The 16547-nt window shown below is 43.4% G+C and overlaps 1 protein-coding gene across 1 annotated transcript; it reads right to left on the reverse strand.

Annotated features, from left to right (window-relative positions):
- Nucleotides 1–3444: 3444 nt before the first annotated feature.
- Nucleotides 3445–14836, reverse strand: pabpn1 (poly(A) binding protein, nuclear 1). The gene is given in 7 exon segments (XM_034573041.1): nt 3445–3589; nt 8620–8771; nt 9633–9720; nt 10535–10641; nt 11337–11412; nt 12163–12275; nt 14375–14836. Coding segments are annotated over 7 exon segments (711 nt in total). The 5' UTR covers nt 14510–14836; the 3' UTR covers nt 3445–3549.
- Between the last annotated feature and the right edge of the window lie 1711 nt (nt 14837–16547).

Genomic DNA, 16547 nt, shown 5'->3' on the forward strand with positions numbered 1-16547 from the left:
GTTTTATTTTCCTCCATTAGAGGGCAGTCACATCACCTCCTTATCAGAGGCAACACACTAAAGGTTTGAGGTCATTTAAGGATTCACATTCTTATTTTAAAAACTGCTGCTCCAAGAGCTGTGACGATGAGGAAATAAACAGCAGACGACGTTTAGACACTGGAACTGTTCGGTCCAGTTTGATCCTCAATGTCTTGAAGCTGCCAGATGTTGATGTAAAAGGCCTTAATCACAACCTGCTGCTACAGGCACACCAGCCAGCTGACCACAAGGCAAACATGTGGCAAATGCTGTAAATAAAGCTGATTTTTTTATTTAGCTGTTTGGGTCTCATGGTCCTGGAAATGTGCACAGCTGTCCCGACTTACAGGGACACTCGGAGCAGAGCAGCCGTTCTGGTTCAAAATGTCAGCTGTGAGAAACATCCAGCATCCATCATCTATCCCACTTATCCTTTGAGGTAACTAAACCTGCGTTTAGTTTTAGGTCTCCAATTATCCCTCGATCCAATCTGCATGTCTTTGACCTGTGGGAGGAAGCCCACTAGAACATGGGAAGAACACGTAAACCCGGGAATCGAACCTTCTTGAGTGAGGAACACTGTAGCACTACTGCCCTTCAAGAAACGTGAAGGAAATGTCAAATCATATTTGGGAAGAAATGTGCAGTGAGCAGAATGTGTGAGTTTATTATACATGCCATCAAGTAGTGTCAAACCTTCTAAGTGTGCTTCTTAATGTGTTTATATAGTGTTTTTCTAGTCTTGAACAGTTTTGCCATTCGCACAGATTCATGTGCGCCACTTTTTCTATCAGACATCACTCATACACTTCAAACAGTTTGCAGTATGGGTAGACAGTGATCAAACCAACCCGTTTGTTAGTGGACAACCCGCTTTCCCTCCCTAACCACAGCCCTTCGTCTCAGCCATGATAGAACCCATTCACTGAGCACAGATGAGTATTATTGATTCAAATGGTTTTAGTAATTATTGGAATAACAGACCTACTTCACATTGATTTAATGACCTGTCCCACCTCTCACCTCAATATCAAGGGGGATTGGCTCTAGTCTTCCTTACGTACGCCAAAGGTAAAGCTAAGGGACCAAATCACATTAGTTGAACCAGTGGTCCTCAAATGAGGGTCCAATGATCGTTTCCAGATTTAGCCATTAAAATGATCATGATACACGTCTTTCACATAGTGAAAATATTTATCCAGTATCATTTCTGTTGAGTTACTCTTCCGCATTACTAAGTGGAAATGTAAAATATAAAGGCTGTGAAATTATACATAAAAAAATTGCAAACCTCTGGGTTTAACCATTTAATAGTTAATCATTTCCACAACATATACGGTACATGACGGTCCAGTGTCACATGACCACCCCAGCTCTCCTGTGGGATATTCATGTGCAGCCGTGACGACAGAAATTAAGACCATTATTGTTTTGCTCCAGAGGGGCAGATTAAACAAAGAGGGCAAATGTGCTGTTGCTCTGGCAACTTTTGTACACGTCACATTAATCTTAGTGGCTCCACTGAATTAAAATAGAGGCTCTGCCCTTTATTTACTCGTTACCATGGAGAGTCTCAGTATTGGAGGCCATTGATGACAGCTTTCATTCATTCATCAGACACTTAACTGCATTAACTTAGATCAGCACATAGGAGTTTCCATCTCAGGATCAATCAACCCAGCTTCTGCAGAGAAACTCACTGAGACACAATCTCATTTTTACACAATGTCTTTATTTTTTTTTTCCCTACTTACAGACTCATGGGTTAAAAATAAAAATTAAAAAAAAGCAAAACGTTTTTTGAAACCCACTCCCCTTTTCAAAAAGAAAAAAAAGTCTCCACACAAACCCCCACCCCTGACCTTCCCCACCCTAAAACATCAGCTCCGGCCCACTCAGTTTATTTTTTTATTAAATTAATGATCAATGCCGTTAGCTCGTCAGCCTTCCTCGGACAAGCCGTGACTGCACTGCGCCAAGTCAGAGAAAGGGGGCGCTATAAGGTCTGCACTGTACACCCTGGTCTCTGGTCCTGCCCTCCTCACTTTCTCTGCCACTCAGCTGCTGTTGGCTTCAGCTCTCTGGATAGAAATCATGTGTAGGGTTGGCTGCCTGGTTACAGGCCGTCTGTACTGCAGTGTGTGTGCGTGTGTGCGCAAATGTGTGTGCGTGCGTGTGTGTGTGTCTGTGTGTGTGTGTATGTATTAGTGTGAAAAGCACTAAAAAGCATCATCAGCGTTTGCTGTTGTAGTAAATGCCCCCTGCCGCGGGCCTGTGGTCGCCCTGCCCCCCGCCCCCCCACACGGACAGGATGGGGTGAGTGTGCATAGCGGGGGCGGAGAGAGAGAGGGACGCCGCGGAGACATTGGGGGGGGTGGCGCCACCTGGGGAGGGGTCGTCAGCCGCCACTGGTCCTGAAACCTGAAACGACAAGAAGTGGTCTAATATACAGAGAGAGGAGGGAGGGTGAGGAGGAGGGGAGGGAGAAGGATCACAGAGGGAAAAGGGGTGGTGCATGGAGGGGGTAGGGGGGGGGGGGGGGGGGTTGCACGAATAATAATAAAAAAAAACACTGATGCCTGTCGAAAGGATAAAATTAGCTGTAGCCATGCCTGAGCTGGAAGGAGGGGACCCCCACCCACAGGAAAGAAAAAAAAACTATGCATGAACGACCCCTCTGAACATCGAGGGTCCGTCGCTGTGCGGAGAAACACGTAATGAGACAGAGAGGGGTGAGGAGAAGGAGGAGGGGGGGTGGGAGAGCATGAGAAATAAGGTAGGGGTGAGAACGGCGGGCACAGAAGGGGTTGAAGGGGTGGAGGGGGGGGGGGAGTAATAATCATAATACTCCAAACCACAATCTGAAAAACACAGCAACAACAACTCTGGCTGGTGGAAGGTTCACATATGTACGATACATTAAAAAGAAAAAAAAATGAACACGTTAACCTCTTGTTATTGATGCCCCCCCACAAAAAAACCTCACCCGCCCCACCCGCTCCCTCCCACTTTTCTGGTGGTGGTGGAGGGTGAGTGGGTGGGTGGGCCGTGTCAGTGATGGAGGAGTGAAAGCGGGAGGTCACAGCCAGACCGAAGGAGACACATCTGCAGCCTGAGATACCATCACAGCCCCCTCCCCAGAAAAAAAAATACAAAAAAAAACAAAGAAATCAGCCACCATGTTTTTCACCCCAGCGGCCAAACTGCTGATACCTTACCAGGGCTGACCGCATCAACTCGGCACACGCACGCTCACACACAATCGCACACTGCGGCAGTCAGTCAGTCTCTGTCACCACAGGGTTTCCTCTTTTTTTTTTTCTTTTCTCTTTTTTTCTCTCTTCTGGGGGTTCTCTTCTTTTTTTTTTTTTTTTTATTGTTGGGAGGAGGAGGGGGAGGAGGAGATGGGGGGAGTTTTTTTCACTGTGTGTGTGTGTGTGTATGTATGTGTGTTGTTTGTTTTTTAATGGGAACAGAGAGGGGAGAGGGGCGATAGTAAGGGAGTGTAGGGGAGGGAGGGGAGGGTGTTTAGTAAGGGGAATACCACGATGTTGTTCGCCCTCGGCCCCTGGAAAAGAGAGAGAAAAAGAGGGTGAGTTTTTTTGTTGGCGACGACACCAATTTCCTGGTGTGATATAATATGATTGATATAATATCAAGGTGTGTGTGTGTGTGTGTGTGTGGGCAGAGAAGGTGGACAGAAGATACTCAGAAATAAAGACATACCATTTTAAAGGTATTGTGCCTTTGTTACATATAATCAATATGCATTATAGTACAGAGCTGAGAGCAGCTGTGTGAGGAGAGGAAAAGTGTTTGGTTTCCAGATACAAGGAGAAAACCATCAAGAGTGCGTTTGTGTGTGTGTGTGTGTGTGTGTGTGTGTATGTATGTATGTATGTATGTATGTATGTGTGTGTGTGTGTGCTGGGGGGTGAGGGGACAGCAAAGCCCCTCTCTCTCCCTCTCTTTCTCTCTCTCTAAGTCTCTCTGTGCGAGAGCCGCCTCTGGGGGTCACTGTGGGGAAACACCGTGAGGACAAACAGCACCACACATAAACCCCAGCAGGATGCCATGTACACACACACACGCACACAACTGACGAGGTGGGTGACAGGACTCACAATTGCGCAACTTTTTTTTTTTTTTTTTTTTTACACACAACACCTGACACACACACAAACAGAAACACAAGACGATCAGTAGCAGACCCTCAATACATCCTGAGAGAAACGCACACACACACAGACACACATCTTTAAGTCGTAAACAACATGTCACACTGGGACTTAAACCAGTGGTCAGTAGCTTGATGCTGAGGTCAGGCTGCAGTAATGAACCCTCGTTTCTGGGTGTGAACGTTGTACGGGGGAATCTGAGTAGGCGTGTGTGTGTGTGTTTGAGTCTGTGTGCGTGTAGGATCGTGTACATGCAAAAGACACACACTCCACATAAGCACAAGAAAAACAAAAAAGCGCTTCCACATCACAAGTCTACGAGTCTTCTGGGTCACATTAAAATCTTTCCTTTTCACTGTGCCAACTTGGGAAGATCATTGACGAGGTTGATGAATGTGAAAGCAGAGAAACATACTTTTGGACCTAAAGTGCTAAACAAGTGCCACCCAGAGGCTCTCCATCAGCCTGCATAGAAAACACTGTTAAATCTTACAAAACAAAGCCAATCAACACTTCGATACCGTTATCAATATCACTGAAATCCTCCCAAGCTCACAACAGGTCAAAACAAAGATTGTGAACACTGCTTTTGTTCCCACAACAAGACAAGGCACCAGTGAAGTGTCATTAAGTTTCACACCAGTCTGCAGCTCAGTCTTGGACTGGTGATGAATTCCTGATGTAACAACCAACAAAGGAATCAAGGCCAGTTCCAGTGGAAGGCTGCGCTTCCCTACACACTCTTATCCGTGGGTGATGATTACCAAGTAACCAGTGTTGTTACATTCACAATGTAACAGACCTGCCAACCTTGAAACAACGTCTTGGACTACGAGCTTATGCCAAGAAATACTCATGTATGTCTGTGTGCAGGGGGTAGGGGTGTTCATTATATCTATATTTATCTTAATATTATTTTCATATTAACACATCTCTCCCTCTCAACATCTCACGCCAACATGAGCACTTCATGTTATTCTTCATTCATGTCTGTCCAATCATATGGAGTGTAACTTTGAAGGAATTAGAAAGTATTAAGTGTATTTTGTTATTGTAAGAATCTGAACTCCATTGGCCAAAAACAGGTTTTTGACATTTACTTTTGACAACTAATTTCTAACTGAGTCAGCCTCAATTTCAATGAAGTGAACATCTGGATCGCCCCCTGGTGGCTGGCAGCAGTATAGGTCATAAACCTTGCCTCCTCCATGTAAGAAAGCATGTAGACAAAATTAAAATAATTAGTATTAGTTATACAAACGTTTTCCAAAGATGGTATCTATTATTTTAGTTAGTTCTTATCATACTGATGTTTGTCCAAATGTTCATGTCTCTGAAGTGTTATCTTAATTATCAATTATCATAATTCATCTCAAATCATCACACATTATGGCCACACCGTCATAGATATTAATGAAATTGAATTAGTAAGCTAGAGCTTTTTGACTGGAGATCTCCCTAAGTTAAGAAATGTCCGTGACCTTTGTCAAATAAAATCTAGTTAGTTCATCCTTGTGTTCATGTAAACCTTTTACCAAATTTTAAGAAATCCCCTCACAGTGTTCCTGAGATATTATGTTACCAGTGGGACAGACGGAAAACCGAAAAACTTGATGCCTCAGACTGCAACAGTTGCTGAGGCATAGAAATGCAAATCATTCGATCTTCCCTTATCTGCTAATCCTTGATGACTCTAATCGATATCAGTATTGAGGATTGTGCAAAATGCACTTTTGTTGGTTGGGCAGTCTGTCAATGGCCATCTCTCCTGTTAACTTTAGGAACCTAACTCAACCTTTCACCCATCAAACTCTTCTTTTGCGCTCGTTGGTGTATCACTAAAAACTGCAAAATTATTAAAAACAAAACAGTGTAAGGTGAAATTCTACTGACAAATTGTATCTGTGTATTTTGATGTCCGTGTGTACTGGTTGGCAGGTCTACTATGCAGTTTTTAACAATATCCTACACAAGGAGCACGATCATAACAGTCACCTGGTTCAGTTTGATACCACTGTTTAAAGAGTCTGAGCCTTCAACCTTTCAATTGTAATTTTAGAATATCCTTTTGAAGTGAATGCACTTTTTTTTGCTGTTCTGCAGTGTCGGATGTCAACTAGTATATTTATTATCACATTAATGAAATTTTAAGTTCAACAAGCACAATAAGTCTTAGTTAAGCCTATAAACTAACACTATTAAGAGCTTTTAAAGTCGAAACAGTAACTTAACTACTCATTAACATTAGCACTTCCTGGTTCCTGGAGACGCGGGTTAATAACAAATCAACTTTGTGCCTTGTCTTGCAGCTCAGCCAAATCCCAGTGAGTGAAGCGGCAGGGTTAGGGTCTGTTGGTATGTGTGGGAGTACACAGAGCGATTAGAGAGATTCTGACCTTGGCCTTCAGACTCTTTCTCACAAAGAAATTAACAGACATGTAACCTTTCCGGGCAGTTACTTAGGGCAGTTTTGCAGAATGGGAATTCCTTGCAAATACTCCAGTCAAGAGTAAGGTCACAAGATAAAACAGGCTAAACAGGGGCTTATCAGAACTTGGCAAACTGGTCATCACTATAATAGCAACCTCGGGCATGAAGATTTTACGACTCTTTACAATTAACCGCTAAAACGTGGTGTATTAAAGAAGAACCAAGGCCAAAATGACCCAGGTGACATTCAAAATCAGAACCTCTCTGTTTCTCAGCTCAGTGCATGTGTGAGGGAGCTGGCATGCTGATCAACATGACGGACACCACACTGCCTCTCTCAGTCTCAACAGAAAAAAATAAATAAACAAGATGGCTCCACAGACAGAGCTCCACCATGGGGCTTATATGGAGTGAGATTATTAGGAGCCTTGATTACTCACTGCCTACAGTCCGTTTACATAAAAGGGGCAGTGGGTTAGCTTGTTCGTTCCACCCACACATTCTCACATTATTTTTACATCATCTCATCAACAGAAACTGCAGCTCCAGTTTGAAGTCAACTCCTGTGATTTAATCACATGCTGTAAACACCAGATTTGCAGTGACAACCCCCACATGGCCTTCTAATAGAAACAGGGCCCCACAGCAGAGCTCTGAAGCAGAGCCCTTTAAAACCAAGAAATCCCGGTGTCTTTTCAAACACTGTGTGTAGAACCCCTCCAGGAACCCAGTGCACAACACTCTGATCGACGTCAGGCCCCCTTTCTTTGTGGTTCACTATGGATCACAGTACTGGCAGACCATACTGCAGCTTTAACAGGTAAATAAAAAAAACACCAGCTGTAGCATTGTGTTTTCCACCTGCATGAGGTTCTGAACATACTGGAGCATCAGTGCTGTAGCTGAGAGTTAATGTCATCAGGTCAAACAGCTCAAACCCCAGTAATGTGAAATGTTTTGCACGCGACCATTAATGGTCCAATTATAAAAAGGAACCACAGTCTTTCCAAAAGACACAAAACCAACAAGCCCAGCTTGGTACCAGTACCTTTCAGGAGACTGAGGGGGTACTGGCGCAAAAACAGCTTAGACTTGGGCTACGTCCACATTTGCTATGTTTACGCCCACTGTCCACGCAACTCCAGAGGTTTCCAGCCCATAAAACAGAGCCATTTGGAAAAACAGTTGCATTTTAATTTCAGGATGCATTTTAGTGTGGATGGGCAGAAACAGACTTTTAGAAATGATAATACAGTCACCCGTACTCTACACCATGGCTGTTCCTCATTTTCAGTAATTTCTGCGACCAATCAACCAAAGCAGTTGTAGACCATATTTCTGATACAGAGCTGAAATGCTCATCTGAATGGCCATTGTGTGGACGTAGCCTTACTGAGTGCATTAGAGCCTGGGAAGAACAAAGTGATGTGCACTGTGTAAGTTTGCCTCCAATGAAATGGTTTCATGTGATGTGGCATGCAATGAGCCCCTCAAACCCACAACTAATGTGATACTGTTTCTAACCAAAGTTCTAATGCAAACTGTCTGCCAGAAAAATAGTCCCTCAAGTTAAATAATGATAAAAATGTATTGCATCATGAAGAATCCATAAATTACTAACAATAAAATAAATAGGTACCATCAGTAAATTTGACTTAAATTCTAACAAATCTCAGATTCATTATACAAAAACTTGATAATTTTAATTAAAATTTTAGACTTTAAATATGTAGAAATGTTTACTTCCTCTTCTTTGAAAGTGCTTAGATTGTACTTACCTCCTATATGATACCTAAGTTGTAATTACTCTGCCTATCCAGTCCTTCATATGCGAACATATTTTAAAAGCCCAAACTGTTCAATTCCTTCCTTTCTCCATCCCTATTCTATAACTAACTTTTGTGCCCTGTCCTCTCTTTCTGTAAGTGCCAACATGCAGGTGCAGTTTTGTCCCAGGTGTGAAAGTGGAGGCGCCTCAGCGTCGGCTCACCTGAAGGCCCGTCCTCTGCCTCTGGGTGGTGTGTAACCACTGTAGTAGCGTGCGCGCGACGAAAAGCTTCCTCCCCGTGATCGAAAGCGAGCCCGAGGAAAGCCACGGTCTGTGGTGCTGATACCTGGTCTGTTTGTTCTTTTAGCGCCCACCTGAGGAGAGGGGAGGTTACAGAAACAAAATCCATATAAGGCAACAACTAAAACAAAGTCATTAAAATCATCAGAATTAGGGGGGTAGTCAAAAGGAGAAATTATGCTCATATTCAGGTTCATGATTTTAATTTGTGTCATTACTTTAAAAATGTTGACGTCCTCAAATATTCAGAAAACATCACTTTTCCCCACACTGTCCATTGCTGCATCTCCTCTTTTCAGCCTCTGTCTGAAACGTCCTTAAAGGCCCTCTTCTAAATAAAGCCCAGTCTGCTCTGATTGGTCAGCTGAACCTGTTGTAATTGGCCAGCCGCTTCCAATGTGTGTAGGAATGTTAGCCTCAGCGTCACCTGGCTTTGTTAGGGGGTGTGCCAGACTAACCACTAGGCTCGGTCATGCAAATGTAGGTCATACCACGGAGTGTTTCAGGAGATTCAGAAGCTCCCTCTACTGCGCACGTTGGGTTTTTTAACTTTGCAGAACTTTTTCAAACAATTGAAATTAAGAAACGCTCTCCGATAAAAGTCTTCTTAACTAGGGAAATTACTGAGTCAGAAGGTAAGACCTTTAAAAACACGGTACAACTCCCACCAACCTGACACAGAACTGGCAGGGTGATCTAATTTGTTTATGTGCCGTTGCTCCAAACATGTAACCAACAGTGTTTACTACTATACATTCAGTTCATTGTGTGAACACACAAGTATTCACACTTTGACAATTCCTAATGATTTAAGTGTTTCTAAATCATTTAAACTTCACATAACCCTATTTGCCATTTCCTCTCACAATGGCATCACTTCTCTTCGCAGTCTGAACCTTTCAGTTGTTTTGATTTTACAATTTAAAATCTCTTACCTTTATCTGCCTTCCTCTGAAAAGGGACTCATCCAAAGCCATGGCTGTCCTTACAGACTCCTTGTCTGCAAACTCGATGTAGGCAAACCTGCAGAATGAAAGTAGAGTCACTCCACTGCAGCAGCACTCACAGGTAAACAAGCAGCAACATGCAGAGAATATCATGGTTTATTATAGGCATAACAATGCTGTATATTGATAACAAATCCACAATGTTTCGTTTGGGAGCTACTATGACTTTTCAGCCCAGCCACTATACAGAGGATTCTACACAGACAGCCAGGGCCTGTTCCTGAAAGTAGGTTAAACATAATCGGACTCGAAATGAACTCTGACTTGATGATGGAAAGGGTTTGGTTCTTGATCAGCTGCTCTAAGTTAGTTCAGTTGACTGAGGTAAGTGTTTGCCTGGTGAATGAATAAAAATCATCATCAGAAGGCACTCACTGCGACTCACCATGGCAACAAGTAAATAAAGGGAAGCTCCCCAATTGTAATTTGCATGCCTTCATCTGCTTTGAAGTATGAATGAGGAGGTGAAGGTTGTTCAGCCTCAGCAGGAGGAGACAGAGAAAACTAAGTTTGTTGCAGAAAGGCTGCCGGCGAGCACGCTGGAGTCACAGAGACAGTAACCATGGTAACTGAAAACTCAGTCTTTTCCTCATTTACTAAGCCAACTTTCTGGAATACACCCTGGCGATTTTTTTGTTGTATATTTTTTTTTTTACACATAAAATGGTTGCCAAGATGTGCAGCCACAACTGACAAAATTGAGTAACAATGGTCCAAAAGACACCACATTCAAACATCCAGCAGTGAGAGTATGGTAATTTCTTTACAGATAAAATGTCATCCACACATCATCTGCCACAAAGTGAAAAGGTAAGAATGGCAGTTTTTACCCCTTGGGATGCCCTGTGTATTTGTCACACAGGATGGTGACTCTGTTTACTGAACCGCAGCCATGAAAATGAGCCTCGAGCTCTTCTGCAGTGGCACCATAGTCCACCTGTAGAAACAAAGGGTAGAGGTCAGACATCAGGACTAATTCTTTGGTATATACATTAAAGAAACAACTATACAGACAGCAGTGTAAATACAACTCAAGTGGCTATAAGAGTTAATAGCTCTCTTGAAGTTGTTAGATTCACAATAAATGTTTAAAAAATGCGACACTGACCAACAAAATTGTCTCAAACTGAAAAAGAATTCTTCACAAAAAAAAAACTTGTGTTTTTAAAAGTCCAATAGTAACTACATTGATAAGGTGCAAAAATGTCAATTGTCAGTTCCCAAACAAACACTTCATTGTGAAGACAAAAGTTCATCTAAACTTCAAATGTCAGATGACACAGTGTTATTAATGTTCCACTGGGAGCTACAAACCACTCTGAAGAAAAATCTGGTCTCTGTGGCCTGAGACTGGAAACAAAACCTGTTGGTCGTGTTCAGTGACCAGTTCACTACCTAATAGGATAGTTTGCCAGAAGGCAAACAGGAAATTTGCGTAGCTACAAACAAGAGGTCTGTCAAGATAAGTGTCTTTAAAATAGCAATAATAAAGTCCTGGTATGCAGGAGTTAATAACCGTTCTTTCACAGTGTTACTTCAAATAGCTTGAATAGAGATTGATTGTGGTTTCATCTTAAAAAAAGTACAACAAGACAAATGTGACCAAAAATAACATCTGTATGAGACAAAGACAGTTACTCACATTCCGACATAAATAGATCTGCCATCTGCTTCCATCTTCGCCTCGATGGACATGATGACAGGGCGACTGCAGGGGTGTGCACAAGAGACAAAATATTTCAATTAAACCACGACATTTAAGTGTTGGTTCCTGACTTGTTACAAAACAAGCATCTACAATGTGTCTTGCTTTAGAACAAGATGAACTGGTTTAGGGTTATTTTAGGACTTCATTCTCTCCATCTTGTTTATTAACTTAATAAAACACCAGTACTTTAAATTTTGCTGTATATTCAAGCCTAAATTTAATGTAACTTTCCTATGATGTAAACCTTGATGTGTAGGTGGAGCATTAAGTAATAGACCTATATTTTTCATGTAGCAAACTGCTTTTAATAGCACCGTGCAGTTACAGTTCACAGCAATTTCTCTATTACTAAATCAAGTAAGCAGCTAGTAAACCAACTATGTTTAACAGAACAGACTTGTGCCCAGTCACAGATTGACTCAGGGCAGAGAAGGACACATAGATGTTTTCTAAGAGATCCATACTCTAATCGCACTAGTACTGTAATAATTCTCTCTGTGAAGGTCAGCATGTTCAGGCTTTACTTGCAGAGCTGTTGATTCAACTCTATGATGATTTTTGAGGCAGCAGGACCAGTGTATTACACAGCAATATGTTTGTGTACCTGATATGACTGTCAGTTTGGGACCACTAATTAAAAGTGACATACGGTACAAAGGATCTGATTAATGAGATTATTATGGTATGGCAGAAAGACAGCATATGTGGACATATGGTAAGAAAGAAGTGATCTCCCTCTAAAGCACATACACACCTGGTGGGGGGCTCAGGTTCATCTGTTTCTCCACCTCGTTCTGCAGCTCCTTTAGCTTCTCTGCCTCTTCCTCCATCTCTCGGACCCGAGCTTTGATTGCCTCCAGCTCCTGCAAAGCAGACACCGTTTTGTTTAGAGCTCATACACAGATACACTTTAGTTTCACGGTGATACAATCGCTGCACTAACAAGTTCTGGCCAAGTACAAATACAACCATGAAAATGCTGTCATGTGCAAAGGGCACAATAACTACGTGTCATAACACAGCAGTGAGGATTCTGCATCAAGATGTTGTACTTGTGAGTGCTGGTGCTGTTATAACACGCCTTCAATCTAAAACAGTGGAAGTGTTTAACATAATACACACAATAATCCATCCACACTCTGCACCTTCATTGTGGTTGCACTGTTTTTTCCATGGTTGCACATTTTCACAGTTGTTTTCACTATCCAGCCTAAATTTGGAAGTCGCTGCCTCTTGCAACTTGACCCTAAGGCAATGAAATAAAAGTGCCTCATCCGGCTATAACACCGTCCAGCTGCATCTAAAACATAATGGACACTGATGAATACATCAGCGTGACCCTGTTTTATGTTTCCCGGCACTTCATAATGAGGTGCAAGCTAACGCTCAGAAAAAACATTTATGACACAACACAGGACCCAAATGAGGAGGACACATTGCTTTGGGCTCATGCACCAGACCATGGGCATTTGCTACTTATCTCTAAATATCAACATCAATCAGTAAATCTACCATGTTGCAGCAGAAACCCAATTAACCCCCGTTTTGGAAACACAATCGGAAAGGTATTTCAGGGGGGGGGGTAATGGGGTCAGAGGACAAGCCTGAAAGCAACACAACGCCGACTGGCACCACATTAAATATTCCTGTGGTGAGCACAGAGATGGGAGACGACCCTCCTTGTCTGACAGTGCTGCACTGCAGCACAGTGGAGTCACTCTAGCTGCATCCACAGCTGCTGCATGTGCTGGCGGTTTATAATGCAAAGCTGTGGGGGGACACAGACTGACCATGCGATGATAAAATGAGTAAATCTGCACGATGATTTCGTGGTAGCATGATGTGCACGATATAACCCGACACATCACATGTCAACAAGCTCCATGGTCACATCGAGGGATCCACACACACACATTCGGAGGGATGCTGGAATGAGACACCCGACCACGATGTTAGTCGCGTTTTTGTCGCATATTCCGTGACCCCCTGTCCTCCCCCCTTCCCCGATCAGTCCAACAAAACAGTGTAGGATGCAATAACCCAGCCCCTGAAATACCGCAGACCGATGCATCCTCGCTGCAGCCAACCTGCACAAGACCACGATTTAAATGAAATCCAGCAGCCCTGACTGTGCCATCATCCACCATCTCCACACAGCACCACGTAGAGCTCATGTCCCGCTGATGCCTGACACCAGATGTGGTCTAACACGACCGACGGAGGTGGTCAGGTGCATGGGAGCCATCTCCACCCCAGCTTTGTTAGAGGCGGCTGGCTTGTTAGCTAGCCGGAGCCCCGGTTATCTGGTGGTATGGGCTGTAGCAAGCATTCTTACGGCAGCTCCATATTGAAATGTTGCATTCTATCTTGTGGGCTGGAGATAATGGCCGAAGGATCGCTGGTCATTTCAATAGCTGCACATGATGCCTCGGTGGGCTAATGATAGCCCTCCGCCGCTGGGTCATTAGCACGAGCCCACCCCGGCGCTGGAGACGCAGCCCCGGGCTGAAGAAAGGTGTCGGGGAGCTGGATAAAAGCATTCCGTTACCGTAAGCAGGTCGCCTTCCCGAGGAGATGGACTCGCACCGCGGCGGCCTGTCCTACCCTCGCCCCGGACGCTCTCCTGCTTCTCCGTCTCGCATTTTTTTCGCGACGAGGATTTTTTTCTCCCCCAGCGGCTCGAGCTGCTCCCTGGCGCAGAGAAACTGGTGCCGCTGTTGCGCCAAGATGGCTGCCAGCACCACGCATGTCACCACCCATTTTTACTGCACTGCGTGAACCACAATGGCGGTTAATGTCGACCAAGCAACTGCTAGTAACGCACACGGCATGTGACCATCGATTAGTGAAAGAAAGAAAAACCAAGCCGTCCGCCTGTTTTCACAAACTGATCCGACCTGACCACAGCGTGCCCCGGTCCTCCATGTGGGCTCACGGGGCTCAGACAATGCCCTTCACTTACCGGGTCTTCGATCGCGGCCTCTCCCTCTTCTAACCCCGGTTCTTCATCTCCGACACCCGGGTCTTCCAACTCGGGATGTCCGGGGTCCGAGTCTAGTAGGGATTCCTCCGTCAGTCCGTTACCGAACTCCGCCATCGCCCTGTTCCAGCTGTTCCGACGCTCCTCGTGGCCAAACCGACGCTGCAGGCCCCGACTCTCACGCGGGGGTAACGTTAGAGTGAGCGGGGCGACGAGGAGAAAAAAAACGGCGGAAAACGCCGCTCGGTAAAGTTAAAATGCGGAATAAACTGCGGGCGAGAGTTGCAGCCACTTCTCGAACAGCACACTACGATGGCCGGGGGCTACCGTCTGACCCGCTGCCTCCAGGTTCTGGTCCCGGTTCCCGGTTTATTTACTAAAAGTGTGAACGCGGAAAGACGAGGACGCTGTACCGTCCCTCTACTCCAGACATGGAAGCCGGAGGCGGAGCTACGCGGCACTGCGGCCGTAAAAACTTTCAATCCCATTGGTCCGCGCACGATTCGTCAAATAAATCTCTGGCGTCTGCTGCGTTCCCATTGGCTAACCCAGCAGGACGTTCCGGTTCCCCAACGTCTCATGCGTGGCTTTGATTGGACTAGATAGCTGTCGATCAAACCCTGACAGCTGTAAATCAATTGGTCGAGCCAATTGTTGATTAGATCGATAGCGAGTTTATAATTTTATTCTGAGAGAAAGAAGCCGGGAAATCTAATCAGAAGAACTTTGTTTTCAAAGGATCTACAGGTATAAGGGAGTTAAAAAAAAAGAATAAAGTATAAGAAAAATGGAACAGCAACATTGTAATCAGTAAAAACAACTTCCCAGAACACAATATACAGAGATTTGGTAAACAGATTTTATAAATTAATTTGGAATTACTTTACAGTGGGTCAGATTCATGCAAATTGATAGACACTCCCTTCTTTGTTTAATACACTGAAAATTGACTTTGGAGCCATGAATTAAACTTTGCTTTATGCTCTTTTATTCTTCATTTTTAATTGCTCATGTTCTTTCATTTTGTTTTGTACATTAAATGGCTGACTTAGTTTTTGGTCCTTTGTAAGGTAAACTTCCAGGCGTTTCATTCCCGACCCGATAGGGATATTATAAATATCTTTAAGTGGTGTGTAATGTATCATTTTTAAATGTAATTTTAATCGTGGAGCATAGGGGAATTTATCTTCAATAATTGGTGGATGGTAATATCTGTACCTGGCACATTTCCTTTTTTAATGCTTTTTTCATGTCAATACAATTAAGGTAAACTGCACATTACTGGTGCTAATATACAAAATATAGTGAAATGGGGAAACCCTGAGAGATTCCTACATTCCTCTTAAAGCTGAGAGTGCTGTTTGTCAGTGTGACACAGCTGCTCATATTCTGATATAGTCCATGAACTAGAGTCCTACATTTTACTTCAGAATGTTCTACCAAAAATACCCCTGCGGACGCCCTACACAGTCAAAGGTTTTATAGAAAAACCATTACATTTCTGTATTCAGCAATGTCCATTACCAGACTTACATTATTGTGGATTTATCCTTAAGAAACAGGATTGTGTTTTGTGCAGTAAGATTTGAAATCCCTGTTTGAAGACGAGCAGTGAAAATGTAGGTTAGCAGTTTGTAGTCCGACTTTCTAAGAGTATTACTCTTCTGTTTTCTACTAATCTGGACTCTTTGTCCGGCTTTAGGGACAGTAATCCCTTTTTTCATTGTGGGTGGACGTATATAGGTTTCAAATATTTCCATAAAAACTCAATACAGTGGTTTTTTATTTCTTTCCAGACATGCTTGTAAAGATCTCCTGAGACCTGTCTGTTCCAGAGCCTTTGTTAGGGGATAGGAGACCAATTACAGCACAGCTCTATTGAAAAATGTATTTAGAACTGTAAACCTGGCTATAGAATTTGAAGATTCAGGATTTAAATTACATTTTTAATCAGTGATTCCTATTGACTGCAATCAAGGATCTGATGTTCTCATTTTCAAAACCACAAATATCAAGCCCCTATTTCATGTTGTCATAGAAACCATGTGACCATGTGATCACACACCACTTACATGATGAATTTAAACCTGTGGTGAAACCAAAATCAAGAGCAAATCATAAATTCCCCTGCGGCACTGCAATTACACAGGTATAC

This window comes from Hippoglossus hippoglossus, chromosome 20 (assembly GCF_009819705.1).
Source record: "Hippoglossus hippoglossus isolate fHipHip1 chromosome 20, fHipHip1.pri, whole genome shotgun sequence".
NCBI lineage: Eukaryota > Metazoa > Chordata > Actinopteri > Pleuronectiformes > Pleuronectidae > Hippoglossus > Hippoglossus hippoglossus.